Genomic DNA, 23,182 nt, shown 5'->3' on the forward strand with positions numbered 1-23,182 from the left:
GATGGCCACATCTGTACCAGGTGCGTTGAGCTGCAGCCCGATGACCTTCTTCTGGTCAGGGAGAGTGAGGAGGTGATAGAGAGGAGCTATAGGCAGGTAGTCACTCTGGGGCCTGGGGAGGCAGATAAGTGGGTAATAGTCAGGAGACGGAAGGGCAAGAGGCAGATGCTAGAGAGTACCCCAGTGATGGTCCCCCTTAACAATAAGTACTCCTGTTTGAGTACTGTTGGGAGGGGGGGGACAGTCTACCTGGGGGAAGCAACAGTGGCCATGCCTCTGGCACAGCGTCCAGCCCTGTGGCTCAGGAGGGTAGGGAAAGGAAGAGGATGGCAGCAGTGATAGGGGACTCTATAGTTAGGGGGTCAGACAGGTGATTCTGTGCATGCAGGAAAGAAACGTGAATAGTAGTTTGCCTCCCAGGACACCAAGGTCCAGGATGTTTCTGATCGCATCCACGATATCTTGAAGTGGGAAAGAGAACAGCCAGAAGTTGTCCAACATATTGGAACCAATGACATAGGCAGGAAAAGGGAGAAGGTCCTGAAAACAGACTACAGGGAGTTAGGAAGGAAGTTGAGAAGCAGGACCTCAAAGGTAGTAATCTCGGACCACGCGACAGTGAGAATAGAAATAGAATGAAGTGGAGGATAAATGCGTGGCTGAGGGATTGGAGCAAGGGACAGGGATTTAGATTTCTGGATCATTGAGACCTCTTTTGGAGCAGGTGTGACCTGTACAAAAAGGACAGGTTGCACTTGAATCCCAGGGGGACCAATATCCTGGTGGGGAGGTTTGCTAAGGCTACTGGGGACAGTTTAAACTAGAATTGCTGGGGGGTGGGAACTGAACTGAAGTGACGGAGGAAGAGGCAGTTGGCTCACAAATAGAGAAAGCCTCTCCAAGCTAAGCTAGGATAGGCAGGTGATAGAGAAGGTACGCACTCAGATCGATGGTTTGAGATGTGTCTATTTTAATGCGAGGAGTATTATGAACAAAGCAGATGAGCTTAGAGCGTGGATCAGCACTTGAAGCTATGATGTTGTGGCCATTACAGAGACTTGGATGCTAAAGGGACAGGAATGGCTACTTCAAGTGCCGGGTTTTAGATGTTTCAGAAAGGACAGGGAGGGAGGCAAAAGAGGTGGGGGTGTGGCACTGTCGATCAGAGATAGTGTCGCTGCGGCAGAAAAGGAGGAAATCATGGAGGAATTGTCTACGGAGTTGTAGATGTAGTGTATATGGATTTCAGCAAGGCATTTGACAAGGTACCCCACGCAAGGCTTATTGAGAAAGTAAGGAGACATGGAATCCAAGGGGACATTGCTTTGTGGATCCAGAACTGGCTTGCCCACAGAAGGCAAAGAGTGGTTGTAAACGGGTCATATTCTGCATGGAGGTCGGTGACCAGTGGTGTGTCTCAGGGATCTGTTCTGGGACTCCTACTCTTCGTGATTTTTATAAATGACCTGGATGAGGAAGTGGAGGGATGGGTTAGTAAGTTTGCTGATGACACAAAGGTTGGGGTGTTGTGGATAGTGTGGAGGGCTGTCAGAGGTTACAACGGGACATTGATAGGATGCAAAACTAGGCTGAGAAGTAGCAGATGGAGGTCAACCCAGATAAGTGAGGTGGTTCATTTTGGTAGGTCAAATATGATGGCAGAATATAGTATTAATGGTAAAACTCTTGGCAGCTTGGCAGTGTGGAACATCAGAGGGATCTTGGGGTCAGAGTCTATAGGACACTTAAAGCTGCCACGCAGGTTGACTATGTAGTTAAGAAGGCATACGGTGCATTAGCCTTCATCAATCGTACAATTGAGTTTAGGAGTTGAGAGGTAATGTTGCAGCTATATAGAACCCTCGTCAGACCCCACTTGGGAGTACTGTGCTCAGTTTTGGTCACCCCACTACAGGAAAAACATGGAAACCATAGAAAGGGTGCAGAGGAGACTTACAAGGATGTTGCCTGGATTGGGGAGCATACTTTATTCAGATTCAGATTATTGTCCTTTAGAAACCACAAATGCAATGCAGTTAAAAAAAATGAGACAACATTCCTCCGGAATGATATCACAAAAGCACACGACAAAACAGACTACACCAGAAAATCCACATAACGCTTGGCAATCCCCAATCCACAGTCTGGAGAGGCTGCTGCGTATTAATATCGCGCTACCATCTTAGCACATTACCCAGAAAGGAGCTCCAAATCCAGCAGACAAAACAAGACCAAAAACTAAAGCTATAAGACCTGCACAAAACCACATAGTTACAACAGTGCAAACAATAGCATAATTGATTAAAAAAAAACAGACCATGGGCACAATAAAAATAGTCCAAAGATGTTAAAAGACTATAAGTTCAAAAGAAACCACCACACAGTTTCCATAAGTCCCTAGGGTCCCGACAGACTCGCCACCCCACGCAGGCAGCAGAAGGGAATACCCCTGCTATGGACTTCCATGGCGCCGCCCGACTCAGCCTTGCAGACGCAGCACACAATGAAAGCTCTGTCGAGCCCAGCCTCGCAGATGCAGCACACAGTGAAAGCAACCTGACCGCAGCGGACTCCAAGTCCGTCAAACCTCCGAGCCTCCGACCATCCCCTCCGGCACAGCTTCTCTGAGCAACGCGACCCCGAGGACTGGGAGCCTGTTCTTTCCAGCAGAGACCCATACCTCACAGCAGCAACAAAGAAGGTCTTGCTGGAGATTTCTATATGTTCCTCCGTGCTCCCACGTCCGTTTTTCATCCGATTATGATTGTGCACAGCACTCCGCTTCACAAATAACAGATAATCAGCTCCAGGGTGGCTGCTGCAAGCTTTGTCGTGCTGCCATTTTGGATTTACTCTTATGAGAATAGGTTGAGTGAACTCAGCCTTTTCTCCTTGGAGTAAGGGAGGATGAAAGGTAACCTGATAAGAGGTGTACAAGATAATGAGAGGCACTGATTGTGTGGACAGTCAGAGGCTTTTTCCCAGGGCTGAAATGGCTGCCACAAGAGGGCATAGTTTTAAGGTGCTTGGGAGTGGGTACAGAAGAGATGTCAGGGATAAGCTTTTTACTCAGAGGGGGCGAGTGTGTGGAATGGGCTGCCGACAATGGTGGTGGAGGCGGATACGATAGGGCCTTTTAAGAGAATCCTGGATAGGTACAAGGAGCTTAGAAAAATAGAGGGCTATGGGTAAGCCTAGGTAGTTCTAAGGTAAGGACATGTTTGGCACAGCTCTGTGGGCCGAAGGGCATGCTTTGTGCTGTAGGTTTTTTACATTTCTATGCTTCTAATTCTCATGGGTTAATGAACCCTGGGAGGTGGGGTGGAGATACGTCTCTAATGAAGGAGGTGTAAGGCGCTCCTTCCCTCTGCTAGATTGCAGGTCACCCTTGGCCAAGGTATGGTACCTGCTTAGCCCCCCTGATCAGGGTCACGTGAAGCCACGGGATCAGGTGGTGGATGGTCGTATGAGCAGCCGGTGCAGATCACAAGTCCTGGTTATGCGACCACTGATACCAGGCAGATAGTCTCTGAAGAGAATTGATAATGGCTGGGGTCACCCGTCTTGTAAAGACACTGCCCAGAAGAAGGCAATGGCACTCTCTGTATAGCTCCTACGTCCTTCCTACAATGAGGTGACCAGAGCTCAGACACTTAGACAAGACTCTAAGTGTGGTCTAACCAGTTTACAGCATTGCAATAATATCTTGTGGATCTTGAACTTAAACATATCAAGGGTAAAACAGTGCTAAATGAAAATACCACACCCAAGTTTACAAATCCGTCTGGTTCCTCATACCAGGTAGTCACTGAGTTAGACCTAAGGAGGCTGAAAGAATTCTTTACAAGGTAGAGTGGAGACTACCAGCAACACCAGTGCTCCCAGTAGCCAAGAAGAATGGGTCTGTCAGGATCTGTGGTGATTTTAAGGTCACCATTAACCCAGTACTGAAAGTAGGTCAATACCCTCTGCCCAGGATAGAGGATATCTTTGCAAACATTTCTGGAGGAAAACACTTCAGCAAAGTGGATTTATCTGAGGCCTACCTACAGTTGGAAATGGAAGAGGAGTCCAAAGTGTTTCTCACCATAAACACTCACAAAGGTTTGTCTAGAGACTAAAGAATGTGCTGCGAGCAATGTCAGCAGAACATACTACACTAACACTGAATCAGATGCTTGCCAACTTCCAACCTGCACACCCCACAACCAAGTCACCAGCAATGCCGTTCCTGGGTCATCCCTTATGCTCACATTTGGATCTCCTCAAATTAAAAGCTCATGTGTACAAAGTTGCAAAGAGTATTGGGAGACTGGAGGAATGGGAAAACTTTAAAAAGCAACAGAGAACAACTAAACAGGAAATAAGGAAAGGGAAGATAGAGTATTAAAAGAAATTGGCACAAAATATAAAAACAGATAGCAAAAGTTTATATATATATATAAAGAGGAAGAGGGTGGCTAAAGTCAACATAGGTCCCTTGGAAGACAAGAAGGGGAAATTGATATTGGGTGATAAGGAAATGGCTGAGGCATTGAACGACTATTTTGCGTCGGTCTTCATGGTGGACGACATGTCTAATAGGCCAAAGAAAGATGTTATGGATGAAATGGGAGGTGAGGACCTTGATAAGATCACTGCCACTAAAGAGATAGTGATGAGCAAACTAGAGGGCCTGAAGGTAGATAAGTCCCCTGGTCCTGATGGGATGCATCCCAGGGTGCTGAAGGAATTGGCGGAGGTTATAGTAGACGCGTTGGGAATCATATATCAAAACTCTCTAGACTCTGGGCAGGTCCTGGCAGATTGGAAGACAGCAAATGTTACACCACTTTTTAAAAAAGGATGTAGGCAAAAGATGGACAACTATAGGTCAATTAGCTTAACAGCTATAGTCGGAAAAATGCTTGAAGCTGTCATTAAGGAAGAAATAGCGAAACATTTAGAAAGGAGTGGTTCCATTAGGCAGACACAGCATGGATTCAGAAAGGGCAGGTCCTGTTTGACAAACTTACTGGAGTTCTTTGAGGACATAATGAGTGCAGTGGATAGAGGGGAACAGGTGGATGTCGTATACTTGGATTTTCAGAAGGCATTCGATAAGGAGACATAAGATACAGATGCATGGAGTCAGAGGAAGTGTATGCATGGATAGTGGATTGGTTAACCAATAGAAGGCAGAGAGTTGGTATAAATGGGTGTTTCTCTGGTTGGCAGTCGGTGGTGAGTGGGGTGCCACAGGGGTCGGTTCTGGGCCTGCAGCTGTTTACCATTTACATTGATGATTTGGAAGAGGGGACTGAGTGTAGTGTAGCAAACTTTGCTGATGACACTAAACTGAGTGGAAAAGCAAATTGTAGAGAGGATGTGGAGAGTCTGCAGAGGGATATAGATAGGTTAAGTGAGTGGGCCAAGGTCTGGCAGATGGAATACAATGTTTGTAAATGTGAGATCATCCACTTTGGAAGGAATAAGAGCAGATTATTATTTAAATAGTGAAAGATTGCAGCATGCTGTTGTGCAGAGGGACTTGTGAGTGTTCGTTCATGAATCGCAAAAAGTTGGCTTGAAGGTACAACAGGTTATTAAGAAGGCAAATGGAATGTTGGCCTTCATTGCTAGAGGGATTGAATTCAAGAGCAGGGAGGTCATGCTGCAACTATACAGAGTACTGGTGAGTCCGCACATGGAGTACTGTGTGCAGTTCTGGTCTCTATACTTGAGGAAGGATACACTGGCTTTGGAGGCAGTGCAGAGGAGGTTCACCAGGTTGATTCCAGAGATGAAGGGGTTAACTTATGAGGAGAGATTAAGTTGCCTGGGACTACACTCTCTGGAGTTCAGAAGAATGAGAGGGGATCTTATAGAAACATAGAAAATTTTGAAAGGGATAGATAAGATAGTAGGAAAGTTGTTTCCACTGGTAGGTGAGACTAGAACTAGGGGACATTGCCTCAAGATTCAGGGGAGAAGATTTAGGACGGAGATGGGGAGAAACTGTTTTTCCCAGTGAGTGGTGAATCTGTGGAATTCTCTGCCCAGAGAAGCATTTGAGGCTTCCTCACTAAATATATTTAACTTACAGTTAGATAGGTTTTTACATAGTAAGAAAATTAAGGGTTATGGGGAAAAGGCAGGTAGATGGAGCTGAGTTTATGGACTTACCCCATTGAATGGCGGGACAGGCTCAATGGGCTGGATGGCCTAATCCTGCTCCTATTTCTTATGTTCTTATTAATCCCAACCTCATAAGGAGTATGCAGCAAATAGCTGAGACAAATTAATGGTTCCTTAAACAGGGATGTTGAATGTTTCACTCCTAGACAAGCAGTCCTGACCAAAGACTAGAGAGATGATCGAAAGTGGGTACTTGGAAAGATTAAGGACAGAACTGGTCCACTCTCCTACACAAGTGGAGATTGCGTCTGATGTCATCTGGAGATGACACATTTTGATCAGTCGGGGAGAACAGAGTCAATTGTTAAAGAGGGGTGTCCAGAGCTGTTAGAACTACTTCCTGCAGTCCCAGGGATGACAACTATAACCACCACGGAGGAGATCCCAGAATCTGAGACTGTTTTACAGCCACATTTTATTGTAAATATATTGTTTAAATATTCTTCATTATTTACATACGAGTTATATGCAAAAGTACGTGAATGGCATACGTCTTTACGCCACCAGATCATATGTGCGTGCCTCACTAAAAGAAAGAATGAAATCTACAAAATTATCCCCGGTTCTGTGTTTTCTCCTGCCCCCCAATTAGTTCTATGTTTTGGAGTTACAAAGCATAACCTAATGGACGTAGCCCCCAAGATCTCTCTGTTTCTCCAAATTTAGAAATCCTGTCATTATGTACTCTGCCTTTTAATTTGTCCTTCCAAAATGATCACTTTCCACTTCCCCAAACTGAACTCCATCTGCCACTTCAAAGCCCAACTCGACATCCTGTCGATGTCCAGATGTAGCCATTTACTCGATCCACAGCACCACCAGCCTTTGTGCCACCTGTGACTTCCATTTCCTTATAAAAAAAAATCAGAGAGCAGGGGATCCACAACAGATCCTTGCAAAATACCACCTGCCAGCCCACCTACAGGCAGAATATGCTTCATGTACCTGATCACTCTCTGACTCCTGTGGGCAAGTCAATTCTGAATACAGGTTTTCCCCGCTATTCGAAGGTAGAGCATTCCTATGAAACAGTTTGTAAGCCGAAATGTCATAAAGCGAAGAAGCAATTACCATTAATTTATATGGGAAAAAATTTTGAGAGTTCCCAGACCCAAAAAATAGCCTACCAAATCAAACCAAGTAACACATAAAACCTAAAATAACACTAACATATAGTAAAAACAGGAATATGATATGATAAATATACAGCCTATATAAAGTAGAAATGTACGTACTTATCAAACTTGGGAATACAGCAAACCAAAATCAATTTGGAGAGAAACAAAAATCGGCATGTCGCCTACACACGTTCATGCAGACGTACGTACATGCGTATGCACATACACACATACGCACGTACATGCATGTGCAAACAACTGCCCGCACAAGGCTTCACAGTCATTGTAGTCTTTCTCGGGGTAAACACACGTATAAAGCAGGCGTCTTTTCTTGTAAAAGTGAAAATCCTCTTTGGTTAGCAAAAACAGGTACTAACAGGTAATAAACAGGTCTTTCATAACAGCGAGCTGTCGCAAAGAGAACATTCGAAATACAGGGGCCACCTGTAGGTACAGCCAAATTTTGCTGAATCACATTCTGAATGAGCCTAACATGAGGAACCTTGTCAAATGTCTTACTCAAATCCATATGCAGTGGATTCTGGTTAATTGGGACACATCAGGACCAGTACATTTTGGCCCAATTATGCAGCTGCCCCAAATAGCCGAAATTTCATGCAAACATAACAAAGACAAATTATCATTTAACCGAGTAACAAATTACTCATTTAAATAAAATACAGAACAAAGTAGAACACTACGAATACTATTGGAATACTAAAAAACTGTTTATTAGTTCCTAAAAGGTAACAACAGAAGGGACTTAGGAATCCTCATGCAGGATTCCCTCAAGGTAAATTTGCAGGTTGAGTCAGTGGTGAGGAAGGCAAATGCAATGTTAGCATTCATTTTGACGGGACTAGAATATAACAGCAAGGATGGAATGCTGAGGCTTAAAAGGCAGTAAAGAGCCCTCACTCAGAGTATTGTGAGCTGTTTCAGCCTCCTTATTTAAGGAAGGGTGAGCTGACATTGGAGAGAGTTCAAAGGAGGTTCACAAGAACGATTCTGGGAATGAAAGGGTTATTGTATGAGGAGCAATTGATGACTCGTTGTACTTACTGCAATTTAAAAGAACGAGGGGGGAATCTCATTGAAATCTATTGAATGTTGAGAAGCCTGGATAGAGTGGATGTTTCCTAACACCACAGGGTACAGCCTCACCAAAGGGATGTCCAACAGAGCTGAGGTGCCATTTCTTTCACCGGATGGTGGTGAATCTATGGAATTTTTTGACACGTGCTGCTCTGGAGGCCAGGTGATTGGGTGTATTTGAGGCAGAAGTTAACAGGTTCTTGATTAGTCAGGGCCATGAAAGGTTACGGGGAGAAGGCAGGAGATTGGGGCTGAGAGGGAAATATATCAGCCATGATGAAATGGTGGTGCAGACTCAATGGACCAAATGGTCTAATTCTGTTCTTTTGCCTTATAGCCTAAGAATTCATCGCTGCGGCATTATTTTGATTGTCTGTGAATGAACAAAATTAGAGCAGAAGTGCAGTGCAAATGATGGACTGCCTTCATGCATAAAGTTGAAATGAACAGAAAATGATCAAAAATCACGGCTTTTTGAATCATCCCAAATCACACGCAACTGACACTACTTAAAAACTGCTCGTTCTGTAATATCTGATGGCCATTTCTAGCATTTCCAAGCCTATATACTTGAAACCACAATGAACAAAACAGTGTTCAAGTGTCCTACAGTTTACTTCTCACCCTGTATTTGCGTCAAAAATCACGTGTTTCGAACACAAACACACACAACTGATGCCATTTCGCTCTAAGCACAGAGTAGAGTCTAACAGCCACACAACTGTATCTGACTGACGATAGTCAGAAACTGTTTTAACAACAGTCTTCTGACCTAATTAGGCAGCAATTGTCTCAATAAATCAAAAAAATTCCCAATATTTTCTCCATTAGTTTTTGTTAAGAGCCGTCTCAATTAAGTGGCTGTTCTGATTAACTGATGGCCCATTAACCAGAATCCACTGTACACCATATCCATTACTCTACCTTCATCAGTTTGTTTTGTCACTTCCTTGAATAATTTAAACAGGCCTGTAATTTATGTTCCCACTGATTATTTTGGCAAATATTTACATTAAAGGACAGATTACAGTAACTTGTTACCACACCAGGAAAAACAGAAAACGCTCTGCCTGTCAGTCACTGGATAGATAAATAGATTTCACATAACTAGGGAAGGGAAAAATGTATTTTGGGCCAAAACGTTATTCCTCATTTCACAGATGCTGCTTGATCTACTAAGGACTTACAACACTTTTCGATTTTTTTTTGTTTCTTGTACAGTGCAATTAGAGGAACCAGCATTTGAGAATAAAACAGCTGAATCATTTTAAAAAATCTTCTAGTTCTTCACAGGACACAACAAAGCAAAATAATAGGGAACTGAGGCAAGAGGGAGATATACTCCAATGATGACCAACGTAAAGCATTATTCCTCAAAAACTGAGTGACCGTGCAAGACAGCTAGTGAGAGAGGCCACCCAGAGACCTATGGCAACTCTGGAGGAGATACGAGCTTCAGTGGCTGAGTTGGTGAGAGACGGCACATACAACTGTTGCCCAGGTGCTTCACCTGTCGCAGCTTTATGGGAGAGGAGAGAAGACTATTACTCTGAGAAAAAGATAGACCGACACATGAATAAACTGATACAAAACTGTTAACCGTTAAGCCTCCTGGTCATAATGGTCTTTATCCTCAGCTTCAGGAGTAGCAGTAAATTGGTCATCGAAAAATCCCAAGATTATGAGAAGATCCCAGCTGTACCACCAGAAGTGAAGAACGGAAATTCAAACAGTATAACAGAAGCCTGTCAGCCTAACACTGGAAAAATACAGCCACCAAGTTGTCATAGAATACTTAATATGAAAATGTGAGTATTTTATATACAATGCCTATAAAAGGTATTCAATCCCCCTTGGACGTTTTTGTTGTTTTTGTGTTACAATGTGGATTTATTTTGGCTTTCAACAGAAAAAGACTCCTTCACAAAGTGAAAACAACTTTTTACAGATTACAAAATTACGGAGAACACAAAATAAATGATTACAAAATTACTCAGCCCTTTCAAGTCAGTATTCAGTAGATGCACCTTTGGCAGCATGATTGCCTTGAGTCTGGGTGAATATAGTTTTGCACATTTGGACACTGCAACTTTTCCCCCATTCTTCTTCACAAAACTGCTCAAACTCTGTCAGATTGCACGGGGATAATGAGTGAACGGCCCTTTTATTGTCCAGCCACAAATTCTCAATTGGATTGAGGTCTGGACTCTGACTTGGCCACTCCAGGACATTAACTTTGTTGTTTTTAAACCATGCCTCTGTAGCTTTGGCTTTATGCTTGTGGGCATTGACTTGCTGGAAAACAAATCTTCTCCCAAATCACAGTTCTCTTGCAGACTGCATCAGGTTTTGCTTCAGGATTTCCCTGTATTTTGCTGCATTCATCTTACCCTCCACCTTCACAAGCCTTCCAGCAGTGAAGCATCCCCACAGCTTGATGCAGCCACCACCAAGTTTCACGGTAGGGATGATATGCTTTTGATGATGTGCAGTGCTTGGTTTATGCAAACATAGCATTTCATCTGATGGCCAAAAAGCTCAATTTCAGTTTCATCAGACCATAGAATCTTCTTTTAGCTGACTTCAGAGTCTCCCACGTCTTCTGGCAAACTCTAGATGAGATTTAATGTGAGCTTTTGCAGCAGTGGCTTTCTCTTTGCCATTCGTCCATGAAGCTGCAACAGGTGAAGCAGTTGGGCAACAGTTATTGTATGTGCAGTCTCTCCCATCCCAGCTACTGAAGCTCGTATCTCCTCCAGAGTCGTTACAGGACTCTTGGTGCCTCCCTCACTAGTCCCCTTCTTGCACAGTCACTCACTTTTTGAGGACAGCCTGCCTTAGGCAGATTTACAGCTGTGGCATATTCTTTCTATTTCTTGCTGATTGACTTAACTGTACTCCAAGAGATATTCAGTGACTTGGAAATTTTCTTGAATGTATCTCCTGACTTGTGCTTTTCAATAACCTTTTTGCAGAGTTGCTTGGAGTGTTCTTTTGTCATTATGGTGTTTTTGCTAGGATACTGACTCACCAGCAGTTGGACCTTCCAGATGCAGGCGTATTTTTACTACAATCAATTGAAACACACTGATTGCACACAGGTGATCTCCATTTAACTAATTATGGGACTTCTAAAACCAATTGGTTGCACCAGCAATGCTTTGGTGTGCCATATTAAAAGGGTGAATACTTGTGCATTCAATTATTTTGTAGTTTATATTTGTAATTAATTTAGATCACTTTGTAGAGATCTGTTTTCACTTTGACAAGGGAGAGTCTTTTTCTGTTAATCAGTGTAAAGAAAGAACCAAATTAAATCCACTGTGATTCAATGTTGTAAAACAATAAAACATGAAAACTTCCGGGGGAGAGGGGGTGTTGAATACTTTTTATAGACACTGTGTGTATATATATTTTTATTAGATTATTCTGTAAGATTATGAGAAGCAGACAGAGTAGATAGTCAATTTTTTTTCCAAGGATGAAGATGAGAGATTCCAGGTGGCTTAGCCCTGAAGTAGTAGAGAGAAGTTTAAAGTTTACATGTCGTTTCTTTTACAATGCCTAGGATATGCTGCAGGGAGAGCTGGTGGACGCAGATATTACAGCAACTTTTAAGAGGCATTTAGACAGACACATGAACAGACAAGTAATTAAGGAATATAAACCATATGCAGGTAGACATGCAGTTTGAATTGGCTTCACAGACACTGTGGGCTGAATGGCCTGTTCCTACACTGCACTATTGTATGCTCTATTCTGCCTGCATTGCCACTGACACCTCCCTCCTCCCTCCCAGGTTCTACCACTGACTTACAATTTACGTGCCAAATGAGCTTTGCAATTCCTCTGGCTGTTCCGGGAGGAGCCTACGCTGTCACAGGGAGAATCTAGAAATGACACCCAGACAGGGCTGAAGGTCAGGACTGAACCCAGTTCACTGGGGTTGTGTGGCAGCAGCTCTCCCAGCTGCCTAAACAAAATATAAAAAGATAGTTATTCACTTTGGCAAGAAGAACAGAAAAGCAGAATCGGAATCCCTTTATTGCCAGGAAGAGAAACATAATACAATTGATTGTGGTTTGGTGCCAAGCATTAAACACAGGACAATACAACAGACAACACAATAACAACCACAGGACAATAGTGCAAAGCCATGGGTAATCAACAATTAAAGAATAGTCACAAGCACAAACATCGAGACTCAAACTTAAATAAGTGTGAACATATGAACAGACCAATTATCAAGAAAACAAGGAACTTAGTGATGCTTTTTATTGGTTGAATCTCTCGTCCAAAAGCCAGCCATTTGAATATTCACTCGCACTGTATTGTGTCAGCAGAGAATATGCATTCATATTTAAAGTTATTCTAAGACACTTAATTTTGTCTCTCAAGGAACACAGCACTATCAATGGAGTCTCAGATAATAAATGAACTGTCACTGGTCCAGTGTTTTTTGGCAGATAAGTTGGTTTTCTGTTGTTGCAAGAGCTGAAAACAGTAGGAAACTTATCTACAATGCCAGCTACATTCGGCTGGCAGGATGACACCCTCACTAAATTAGGCGCCATCATAACATATCAAACATCAAACATGACTTTTACATCCAAAATTGTAGACCGTAAGACACAAGAGCAGAATTAGGCCATTCGGCCCATCAAGTCTGCTCTGCCATTCCATCATGGCTGATTTATTATCCCTCTCCACCATTCTCCTCTTCTCCCAGTAGCCTTTAACACCCTGATTAATCAAGAACCGACCAACTTCCACTTTAAATATATTCAATGATTCGGCTTCCACAGCTGCAGGTGGCAAACAATTTCACAGATTCACCACCCTCTGACTAAAGAATTCCTCTTCATCTCTGTACTAAATAGACATCCTCTAGTCTCACCTGCTATAGGACTTAACTGCCTCATATTCACCTTCCAACATTTGATAGGTTTCAGTGAGATTTGCCCCTCATTCTTCTAAACTCTAACGAGCACAGGCACAGAGCCATAAAACACGATTCATACATTAACCCTTTCATTCCCAGATTTATTCTCTGAACCTCCTCTGGACCCTCCCCAATGCCAGCATGTCCTTTCTCAGATAAGGGGCCCAAAACTGTTCACAATACTCCAAGTGTGAACTGACCAATGGCTTATTCCTCAGCATTAGAATTTTGCTCCGAAATACTAGTCCTCTCAAAATAAATGATAATATTACACTTGGCTTCCTGGCCACTGACTCAGCCTGCAAGTTAGCCTTTAGGAAATCTTGTACAGAACTCCCAAGACCCTTTGCACCTCAGAGTTTCCAATTTTCTTCCTGTTTAGAAAATAGTCTAACCTTTTATTTCTTCTACCAAAGTCATGACCCAATGCTACATCCCATTTGCCACTTTTAGACTCCTTCCTTCCTTATCATTACTTGCCCCTTCACCTATCTTCGTATCATCCACAAACTTGGCCATAAAGTTATCAATTCCATCATCTAAATTATTTCAGTACAAAAAGAAGTGGTCCCAACACTGAACCTTATGGACCACCACTAACCAGAAAAGGCCCCCTTTATTCTCACCCTTTGCCTTCTGCCAGTCTTTTATCCATGCTGGTATCTTTCCTGTGTAACTACAGGCTCTTAGCTTGTTAACTAGCCTCATGTGTAGCATGTTGTCAAAGGTCTTCTGAAAATTCAAATAAACAATATCCACTGACTCTCCTTTGTCTATCTGCTTGTTATTTCAGCAAAGAATTCCAACAGGTTTGTCAGGTAAAATTTTCCCTTAAGAAAACTATGCTGACTTTGGCCTATTTTATCATGTGCCTCTAACTACCCTGAGACCTCATCCTTAATAATGGACTCCAACATCTTCCCAACCACAGAAGTCAGACCAACTGGCCTATAATTTCCTTTCTCCTGCCTCTCTCTCTTCTTAAAGAGTGCAGTGACATTTGCAATTTTCCAATTCTCCAGAACCATTCCAGAATCGATTGATTCTTGAAAGATCATTACTACTGCCTCCACAATCTCTTCAGCCACCTCTTTCAGAACTGAGTGGTGTTGTCCACCTGGTCCACTTGACTTATCTACCTTCAGCTGTCCAAGCACCTTCCCCTTGAGTAACAATCCTTTCTGCCCCTTGACACTTCTGACTTCTGCTGGTTTTTAAAAGCTTCCCGATCATCTAACTTCCCGCTACATTGCATGCCCTCTCTTTCGCTTTTACGTTGTCATTGACTTCCCTTCTTTTAGAAAGTCATCCTGCCATTTAGAATACTTCTTCATTTTTGGGATGTACTTAGCCATCTTAATTGCTCCCAGAAACTCCAGACGTTGTTGTTCTGCTGTCATTCCTGCTAGTGTCACCTTCCAATCCATTTTGGCCAACTGCTCTCTCGTGCCTGTGTAATTCTCTTTACTCTACTGTAATACTGATACATCTGATTTTAGCTTCTCCCTCTCAAACTGCAGGGTGAAATTCTATTATATTATGAACACTGCTTTCTAAGGGTTCTTGACCTTATGCTCCCTAATCAAATCTGGTTCTTTATGCAACACCCAATCTAGAATTGCCTTTCCCCTAGTTGGATCAACCACAAGCTGCTTTGGAAAAATCTCAGCCATTCTACAAATTCCCTCTCTTGGGATCCAGCACCAAACTGTTTTTCACAATCTATCTGCGTATTGAAATCCCCCATTACCATCATAACATTAACATGAGGAAATCTGCAGATGCTGGAAATCCAAGCCACACACACAAAATGCTGGTGGAACGCAGCAGGCCAGGCAGCATGTATAGGAAGAAGCACTGTTGACATTTCAGGCCGAGACCCTTCGTCAGGACAAACTGAAAGAAGAGATAGTAAGAGATTTGAAAGTGGGAGGGGGAGATCCAAAATGATAGGAGAAGACAGGAGGGGACGGGTGAAGCTTAGAGCTGGGAAGTTGATTGGCAAAAGGGATACAAGGCTGGAGAAGGGGGAGTATCATAGGATGGCAGGCCTCGGAAGAAAGAAAGGGTGGGGGAAGCTCCCTATGTGACTCCCTTGTCCATTCGTCGTCCCCCCCATCCCTTCTCGCCAATCTCCCTCCCGGTACTTATCCTTGTAAATGAAACAAGTGCTACACCTGCCCTTATCCTCCCTCACCACCATTCAGGGCCCCAGACAGTCCTTCCAGGTGAGGCGACACTTCACCTGTGAGTCGGTTGATGTGGTATACAGCGTCCGGTGCTCCCGGTGTGGCCTTTTATATATTGGTGAGACCCAACGCAGACTGGAAGACCGTTTCGCTGAACACCTACGCTCTGTCCGCCAGAGAAAGCAGGATCTCCCAGTGGCCACACATTTTAATTCCACATCCCATTCCCATTCAGATATGTCTATCCATGGCCTCCTCTACTATCAAGATGAAGCCACACTCGGGTTCGAGGAACAACACCTGATATTCCATCTGGGTAGCCTCCAACCCGATGGCATGAACATTGATTTCTCTAACTTCCATTAATGCCCCTCCTCCCCTTCTTACCCATCCCTAATTTTTAATAGTTTTTTTTTCTCTTTCCCTCTCACAATAACTCCTTGCCTGTTCTCCATCTCCCTCTGGTGATCCCCTACCCCTTTCTTTATTCAAAGGCCTTCCATCCTATGATGCTCCCCCTTCTCAAGCCTTGTATCCCTTTTGCCAATCAACGTCTCAGCTCTTAGCTCATCCCTCCCCCTCCTGTCTTCTCCTATCACTTCAGGACTCCCCCTCCCACTTTCAAATCTTTTTTCCATTTGTCCTGACAAAGGGTCTCGACCCGAAATGTCGACTGTACTTCTCCTTATAGATGCTGCCTGGCCTGCTGTATTCCACCAGCATTTTGTGTGTGTTATTATCATAACATTGTTCTTTTTACATGCCTTTACTCTCTCCATTTTAATTTGTACTCCACATCCTGGCTACTTTTTGGAGTCCTGTATATAACTCCCATCAGGGCCTTTTTACCCTTGCAGTTTCTTAACTCTATCCACAGGATTCTACATTTTCCGATCCTTCATCATCTCTTAAGATTTAATTTCATTTTTTTTAAACCAACAAAGCCACACTATGTCCTCTTCCTACCTGCCTGTTCTTTCAATATAATGTCTGTCCTTGGATGCTAAGCTCCCAGTTATAATCTTCTTTCAGCCACAACTCAGTCGTGACCACAACATCATACCTGCTGATCTCTAATTGCACTACAACATCATCTATGTTATTCTATATACTGCATGCATTCAAATATAACACCTTCAGTCCTGCATTCATCACCCTTTTTGATTTTGCCTCCATGTTACACTTCAATTCACCCCAGACTGCAATTTTGCCCCAACATCTGTCTCTCCTTCCTCACAGTCTGACTACACTCTGCATCTATGTGCATACTGACTGCTTTCGTCAACCCCATCATTTCGGTTCCCATCCCCCTACCAAATTAGTTTAAACCCTCTCCAACAGCAAACCTGCCCATAAGAATATTGGTTCCCCTTGGATTCAGGTGTAACCCATTCTCTTTGTCCAGGTCATACCTTCCCCGGAAGTGATTCCAATTATCTAGAAATATGAAACCTTCCCCCACACCCATTTCTCAGCTGTGCATTCATCTGCCAATCATCTAATTCTTACCCTCACTTGTGCATGGCATCGGTAGCAATCCAGAGATTCCTATTCTGGAGGTCCCACTTTTCAGCTTCGACCTAACTCTCTGTATTCTCTCTCCAGGACTTCCTCCTATTTACTACCAGTGTCATTGGAATCAATATGCATGACAACTTCTGTCTGCTCACCTTCCCCCTTTTGAATACTGTGGACCCGATCCGAGACATCCCTGACCCCAGTCCTGGGAGGCAACATAGTACCTGGTTATCTTTTTTTATGTCCACAGAATCTCCTGCCTGCTCCCCTAACTATGGAATCCCCTTCCAGTACTGCACTCGTCGATTCCCCTTCCCTTCTGAGCCACAGAGGCAGACTCAGTGCCAGAGGCCTGCTCACCACACTTTCTCCCTGGCAGGTTGTTATCCAGTGCAGGATAATTATTATTCAGGGGACCAGCCACAGGGGTAGTCTGCACTGGCTGCCTATTCCCTTACTCTCTTCTGACAGTTCATCCAGAAACCTGCATCCTGCAACTTAGGGGTGACTACCTCCCTGTAGCTCTCAATTATCATCTCCACATTCTCCCGTATGGCTCCAAAGGTGGTAGTGGGGATGAGCTTCCACTGCTAAACAAATGCTCTTCATGGCGTGCGTCTCACACAGCCTCTGACAACCAAGTCCAACTCCTGGCCTTCAAGTGTGGCATATTTTTATGCCCGGCGGAGCTGTTCTCACTGACAGGAGAAGGGGCAAAGGCGGGCCACTGGCACCTCAAAACCTGTTGCTCTGGGCAGATGGGGCTCGTTTACCACAGACAGTAGCTCATCTAGGAGAGAGAAAACTCTGATTTCAAACCTCCGCTGCCTTGCGGCTATACCCGCTCACGGGAAAGGCTTTGGGAGTAAACCCCGAGGAGAAATCCGGTGTTGGAGTCCCGAAGGTGGCTGACTGCTGTACCCAGCACCGGCACGGCAACTCCTGCGATGTTGCTGGCACCAAACTGTACCGACTTTCGTCGGTCCTTTGGACCTGTCATCAGCATGGGGGGGTCCCACTGCATGGGCAACAGACGGATCTCCATATCAGCTCTGCCCTGGGGAGGCCACTCCCAGTGACTCCCAGAGACGCAGTACCCATGGTTGACCACAGCCAATGGAGGCCACACGTTCTCCTGTATGAGCTACAGCTCCAGTTCCATACCACAGTCTCTACGAAACTGCAGTTTGGTGCCCTTCGTGCAGATGTAGTTATCAGGAAGTCTACCAAAGTTTTCACATTTCACACAAGGAACATGCCACAAAATCTGGACCCATTCTCAGTGCACTATGTACTAGCAGAAAATAACACCTACTAGAAACTTACTTAGAGCCTGCACGTACTTGCCCCAGCCTGTTCCCCCCCATGTCTGTTGAGCCAAAGCCAGACCACTCTAACACTGCCCCACTCACACAATGGCCACTCCACCTACACCTCCCTTTGTTTTACTGCCTCAAGTAAGACCCACTACCAACGAGACTTGTAGTTTTCAAACAGCTCCTGGCCCTGCAAGATGCTGCTCTCTCACTCACTCCTTCAAAACAATGACATTGCTTCAGCAGATCCTTCTCACTGATCAGCAGGTGTTCAGTACCCTGAGTCAGTACTGTGACTCCAGTATTTCTACAATTTTTAAATATTTCTTAATTGTACATATGATTTTTTGTGGTCTATCGCTGAGCAGCAGTGAACCATCTGATTGGCCTATCAGAGTTCTCTTTGGGAACTAGTTGACTTGATCAGCATTTCTGATCTGGCTGTTGTTCACGACTGCACTTAATAAAAAAAAGTTAATTTTACTTATCATTATATTATACTAGATTATGTATTGCACTGAACTGCTGCTGCTAAGTTAACAAATTTTGCGTCACATGCCAGTGATAGTAAACCTGATTCTGAATTCTGAAGCTCACAAATTCAAATTATACTTAAAATCCTTTAGCACAAAACTCAGGCTGATTCCCCTGATGTTGTAAAGGTGGAATGCAGCATCCTTTCAGGTGGAATGGAACGATGTGGGAGGAATTTTCAAAATACTTATCCCTCAAACCAGAAAGAAACCAGCTGGTGTCTGAAGCATGGTGTGCACTAGTGGCTGCCAAACATTCTATGATACTACATTTCAAGTAGAACTTCTCTGGATCTAACTAGCTTCAGAAAAACAAGCGTCCAGATTATGAAAGTGCTTACCTCAAACTTCTCGGTCTCTACAAACGAGTCCTTCATTCCCGTGTAACACTGCAGCAGGCGGTTCCCCAGGTCACTGGGATGCATGTTCAAATCTCCACCCAAAATGGTGACATCTGCTGTTTTGCCTGTGTGGCTGGGAAACAAAGAAAGAAGTACTGACGTGGCTCACTGAGCTGACTCGTTAGGAAGAGAGGCACCGGCTTTGCACACTCCTTACCGTATGAATTGCCCCAGCTCCCAAGCCTGCAGCAAACGGTGAGGGAGATAATCGTCCTTTTCCCTGCAATACTCTGCATGAAGCTGTGGGCGAAAAGACAGCCAGGTTTGATCCTGAACTCAAGCAGTTCAACTTTCAACTCACAGCACATCCTACAGCAGCAGCAGCAAGTGAAAAGGTAGGGATTGGCAGGAGGTTAGAGAGAAATTGGGTAAGTTTGGTAGGGGTGGAATTGAGAGTGGAGTAAGGGGATAGACAGAAGAATGATGGGATGTGTGGGTGAAGAGCAGGGAGAAATGAGTTGGGAAGAGCAGTGAGCACTATAGTATTGTGTGCAGTTCTGGTCATCTACCTACTAGAAAAATATCACTAAGACTGAAAGAGAACAGAAAAAATTTACAAAGATGTTGCCGGACTTGAGGACCCCAGTTATAGGGAAAGGTTGAACAGGTTAGGACTTCATTCTCTGCAGGATAGGAGAATGAACATAGAACATAGAATAGTACAGCACACTACAGGCCCTTTGCCCACAATATTGTGCCGACCCTCAAACCCTGCCTCCCATATAACCCCCCACCTTAAATTCCTCCATATACCTGTCTAGTAGTCTCTTAAATTTCACTAGTGTATCTGCCTCCACCACTGACTCAGGCAGTGCATTCCACGCACCAACCACTCTCTGAGTGAAAAACCTTCCTCTAATATCCCCCTTGAACTTCCCTCCCCTTACCTTAAAGCCATGTCCTCTTGTACTGAGCAGAGGTGTCCTGGGGAAGAGGCGCTGGCTGTCCACTCTGTCTATTCCTCTTAATATCTTGTACACCTCTATCATGTCTCCTCTCATCCTCCTTCTCTCCAAAGTGTAAAGCCCTAGCTCCCTTAATCTCTAATCATAATCCATACTCTCTAAACCAGGCAGCATCCCGGTAAATCTCCTCTGTGCCCTTTCCAATGCTTCCACATCCTTCCTATAGTGAGGCAACCAGAACTGGACACAGTACTCCAAGTGTGGCCTAACTAGAGTTTTATAGAGCTGCATCATTACATTGCGTCTCTTAAACTCTATCCCTCAACTTATGAAAGCTAACACCCTATAAGCTTTCTTAACTACCCTATCTACTTGTGAGGCAACTTTCAGGGATCTATGGACATGTACCCCCAGATCGCTCTGCTCCTCCACATTACCAAGTATCCTGCCATTTACTTTGTACTCTGCCTTGGAGTTTGTCCTTCCAGAGTGTACCACCTCACACTTCTCTGAGTTGAACTCCATCTGCCACTTCTCAGCCCACTTCTGCATCCTATCAATGTCACTCTGCAAGCTTCGACAATCCTCTACAATATCTACACCACCACCAACATTTGTGTTGTCTGCAAACTTGCCAACCCACCCTTCTACCCCTACATCCAGGTCGTTAATAAAAATCGCAAAAAGTAGAGATCCCAGAACCAATTCTTGTGGGTCACCACTAGTCACAACCCTCCAATCCGAGTGCACTCCCTCCACCACGACCCTCTGCCTTCTGCAGGTCAGCCAATTCTGAATCCACCTGGACAAACTTCCCTGGATCTCATGCCTTCTGACTTTCTGAATAAGTCTACTGTGAAGGAAAATTTGACAGAGGTATACAAAATTACGAGGGTTATAGACAGGGTAAATGCATACAAACTACTGTTGGGTGAGGCTAGACCTAGGGATCATGGATTAAAGGTGAGAAGGGGAAGGCGAGTGGGATCTTCGTCACTCAGGGGATGGTTAGAGTGTGGAATGAGCCATCAGCAGATGTGGTGGATGCTGATTTCAACACTGAAGAGTTTTGGATAAGTACATGGATGGGAGGGGTACGGAAGGGTGCAGGTCAATGGGACAAGTCAGAATAATTGTTCAACATGACCAGATGGTCTGAGGAACCTGTTTCTGTGCTGTAGTGCTTTGTGACTCTATAATGTGCATCTATATTTAAACAATATGAGGAAACCACATGAAATGTCAGCAGAACTGTGCAACTTCCTACGTGAGCAAGTGATAAATTCTCTACCTGTCTGTGTTCTGGTTCATCCCAACACACTCACCTCACACTTAGCCACCACTTACGTGAGTCACATAAACATGAACCATGATCCCTTGGACCTTCAGAATGACCAGGCCAACGGACTTCCCACCAAACCAGTCGCCATGGTGCAACTAGAAGACAATGGAATTATGGATTGTTGCTTTGTCATGGTACAAATGCTGTCCTTCAGTCAAGCATGTTGTAAGTGCTCAACTCGGCCTGAAGTTTTGCTCAGGTACAGGTTTCAGAACTGCATACAGTCAATGAAACAAGTTCAAATATAATGTAAAGGGGGTTTCTTCTTTTTTCTTTGTTACTGTGTATGTAATCAAAATGTCATCTTTGTTTTGTTAAAAGCAGGAATGCTTCTTTTTTGCGAGAGAATGCTGGAAGCTTGTTTGGGTTAAAATTTACTGATAACGAGAATTGTATTCCTTTGTAAACCAATTGGGATTAATGTTGTTCTTTCTTCTGAGTCTGTGAGCTATTATTGGCGGGCTTTTGTGGAGATCGGCGCGAGGGGGTGAGAGAGAGGACGCGATGCTGTAAACTGGGCGAGGAACGGACCCCAAGCGGGGGTCCGAGGCCAGGAGGTACTCCGAGGAGAGGAGATGAAGCCAGATGTGCTTGGTTGACCACTTCGGATGGTCCTAAGCTGCGAGTCGAGGACTTCGGAGGGGATCGAATGGTGGCCAGAAGACTTCAGTAATTGAGCTCCAACGGCTGTGCACGAAGTGGTTTGGACTTTGGACTTTGATAAGTTTGGCGCCTTTTCTTTAATTTTCTCTTCATATATACTGTATCGTTATTAATCATTTAGTTATAGTAACCTTTATAAATTGTACTCATTTAATCGCATATGGTGTGCTGTCTGTTTTTGGGCGAGGCGGGGACATCACACAGCATTCGCACCAGCTGATCACCCAGTTTGGCGGGGCCGAAGGCTGTTCCCCCTAGACGGGAATGAGCTGAGTGAGCCTGAGGCGACCCAGGGGGTTACACTAATGTACTGTCTGTGATCACAGTTATTCTTAGATTCAGAGAGTGCAGAATATCAAGGTTCTTTACTTCTGAGCTTTTCCTCTAAAGTTCCTCCCTCATCCTCAGGCTTGAAATTCCATGGAGACCTCTCACACCTGAGCATATCACCCAGTGCACTTTGTGCAAGAGACTTCATACCTGGACAGTGGGGCTAGGTGCAGGGAGCAGATACTGTTCAAATGTAGGTGTTCTAATCTGCATCAGGGACTCTCAGATCAGCAGAATTCCTATTCCTTTGTGCAACTTAATTGCTTTCATCAGCTGACTAAGTGCACTTTGTGAGTGTATGGAAATACATGCAATAAACAGGGCAATAATCAATAAAGAATTATTACTGATCCAGAGTTCATTTTTCATTTGGTAACCCTTGTTCCATACCTTATAAGGATAGCCATTTAGGGAGTAGCGGTAGAGGAAAGAGTCAGTTATTCTGTATCTGGAGAAGACACACAGTCCGCTTCCTATTGCGCCACTAAAAGAGAGCCAACAGATGACATTCACAATGACAGTGCTCAGTTACATTGGTCACTACATACATTTCTAAATTAGTCTGACCACACTGAGATACATAAACATAACCTCCAAGAGGACCACAGCCTTGTTATGGTTGGCAGGCTTGCCTGCCTCAATAACCCCGGGGG

General features: G+C 44.2%; 1 protein-coding gene across 3 annotated transcripts in view; it reads right to left on the reverse strand.

Moving 5' to 3' along the window:
• Positions 1-23,182, reverse strand: part of LOC132395764 (sphingomyelin phosphodiesterase 2-like) — a 62,792-nt gene that overhangs the window by 11,196 nt on the left and 28,414 nt on the right. For all 3 annotated transcript variants that reach the window (XM_059972761.1, XM_059972763.1, XM_059972762.1), the window contains exons 5-8: positions 22,920-23,013; positions 21,542-21,631; positions 19,447-19,529; positions 19,230-19,362 (exon numbers count right to left, since the gene is read on the reverse strand). In XM_059972761.1, the coding sequence (XP_059828744.1) occupies positions 19,230-19,362; positions 19,447-19,529; positions 21,542-21,631; positions 22,920-23,013 (400 nt within the window). The remainder of the gene's footprint in view (positions 1-19,229; positions 19,363-19,446; positions 19,530-21,541; positions 21,632-22,919; positions 23,014-23,182) is intronic.

The sequence above is a fragment of the Hypanus sabinus genome, chromosome 6 (genome assembly GCF_030144855.1).
Source record: "Hypanus sabinus isolate sHypSab1 chromosome 6, sHypSab1.hap1, whole genome shotgun sequence".
NCBI lineage: Eukaryota > Metazoa > Chordata > Chondrichthyes > Myliobatiformes > Dasyatidae > Hypanus > Hypanus sabinus.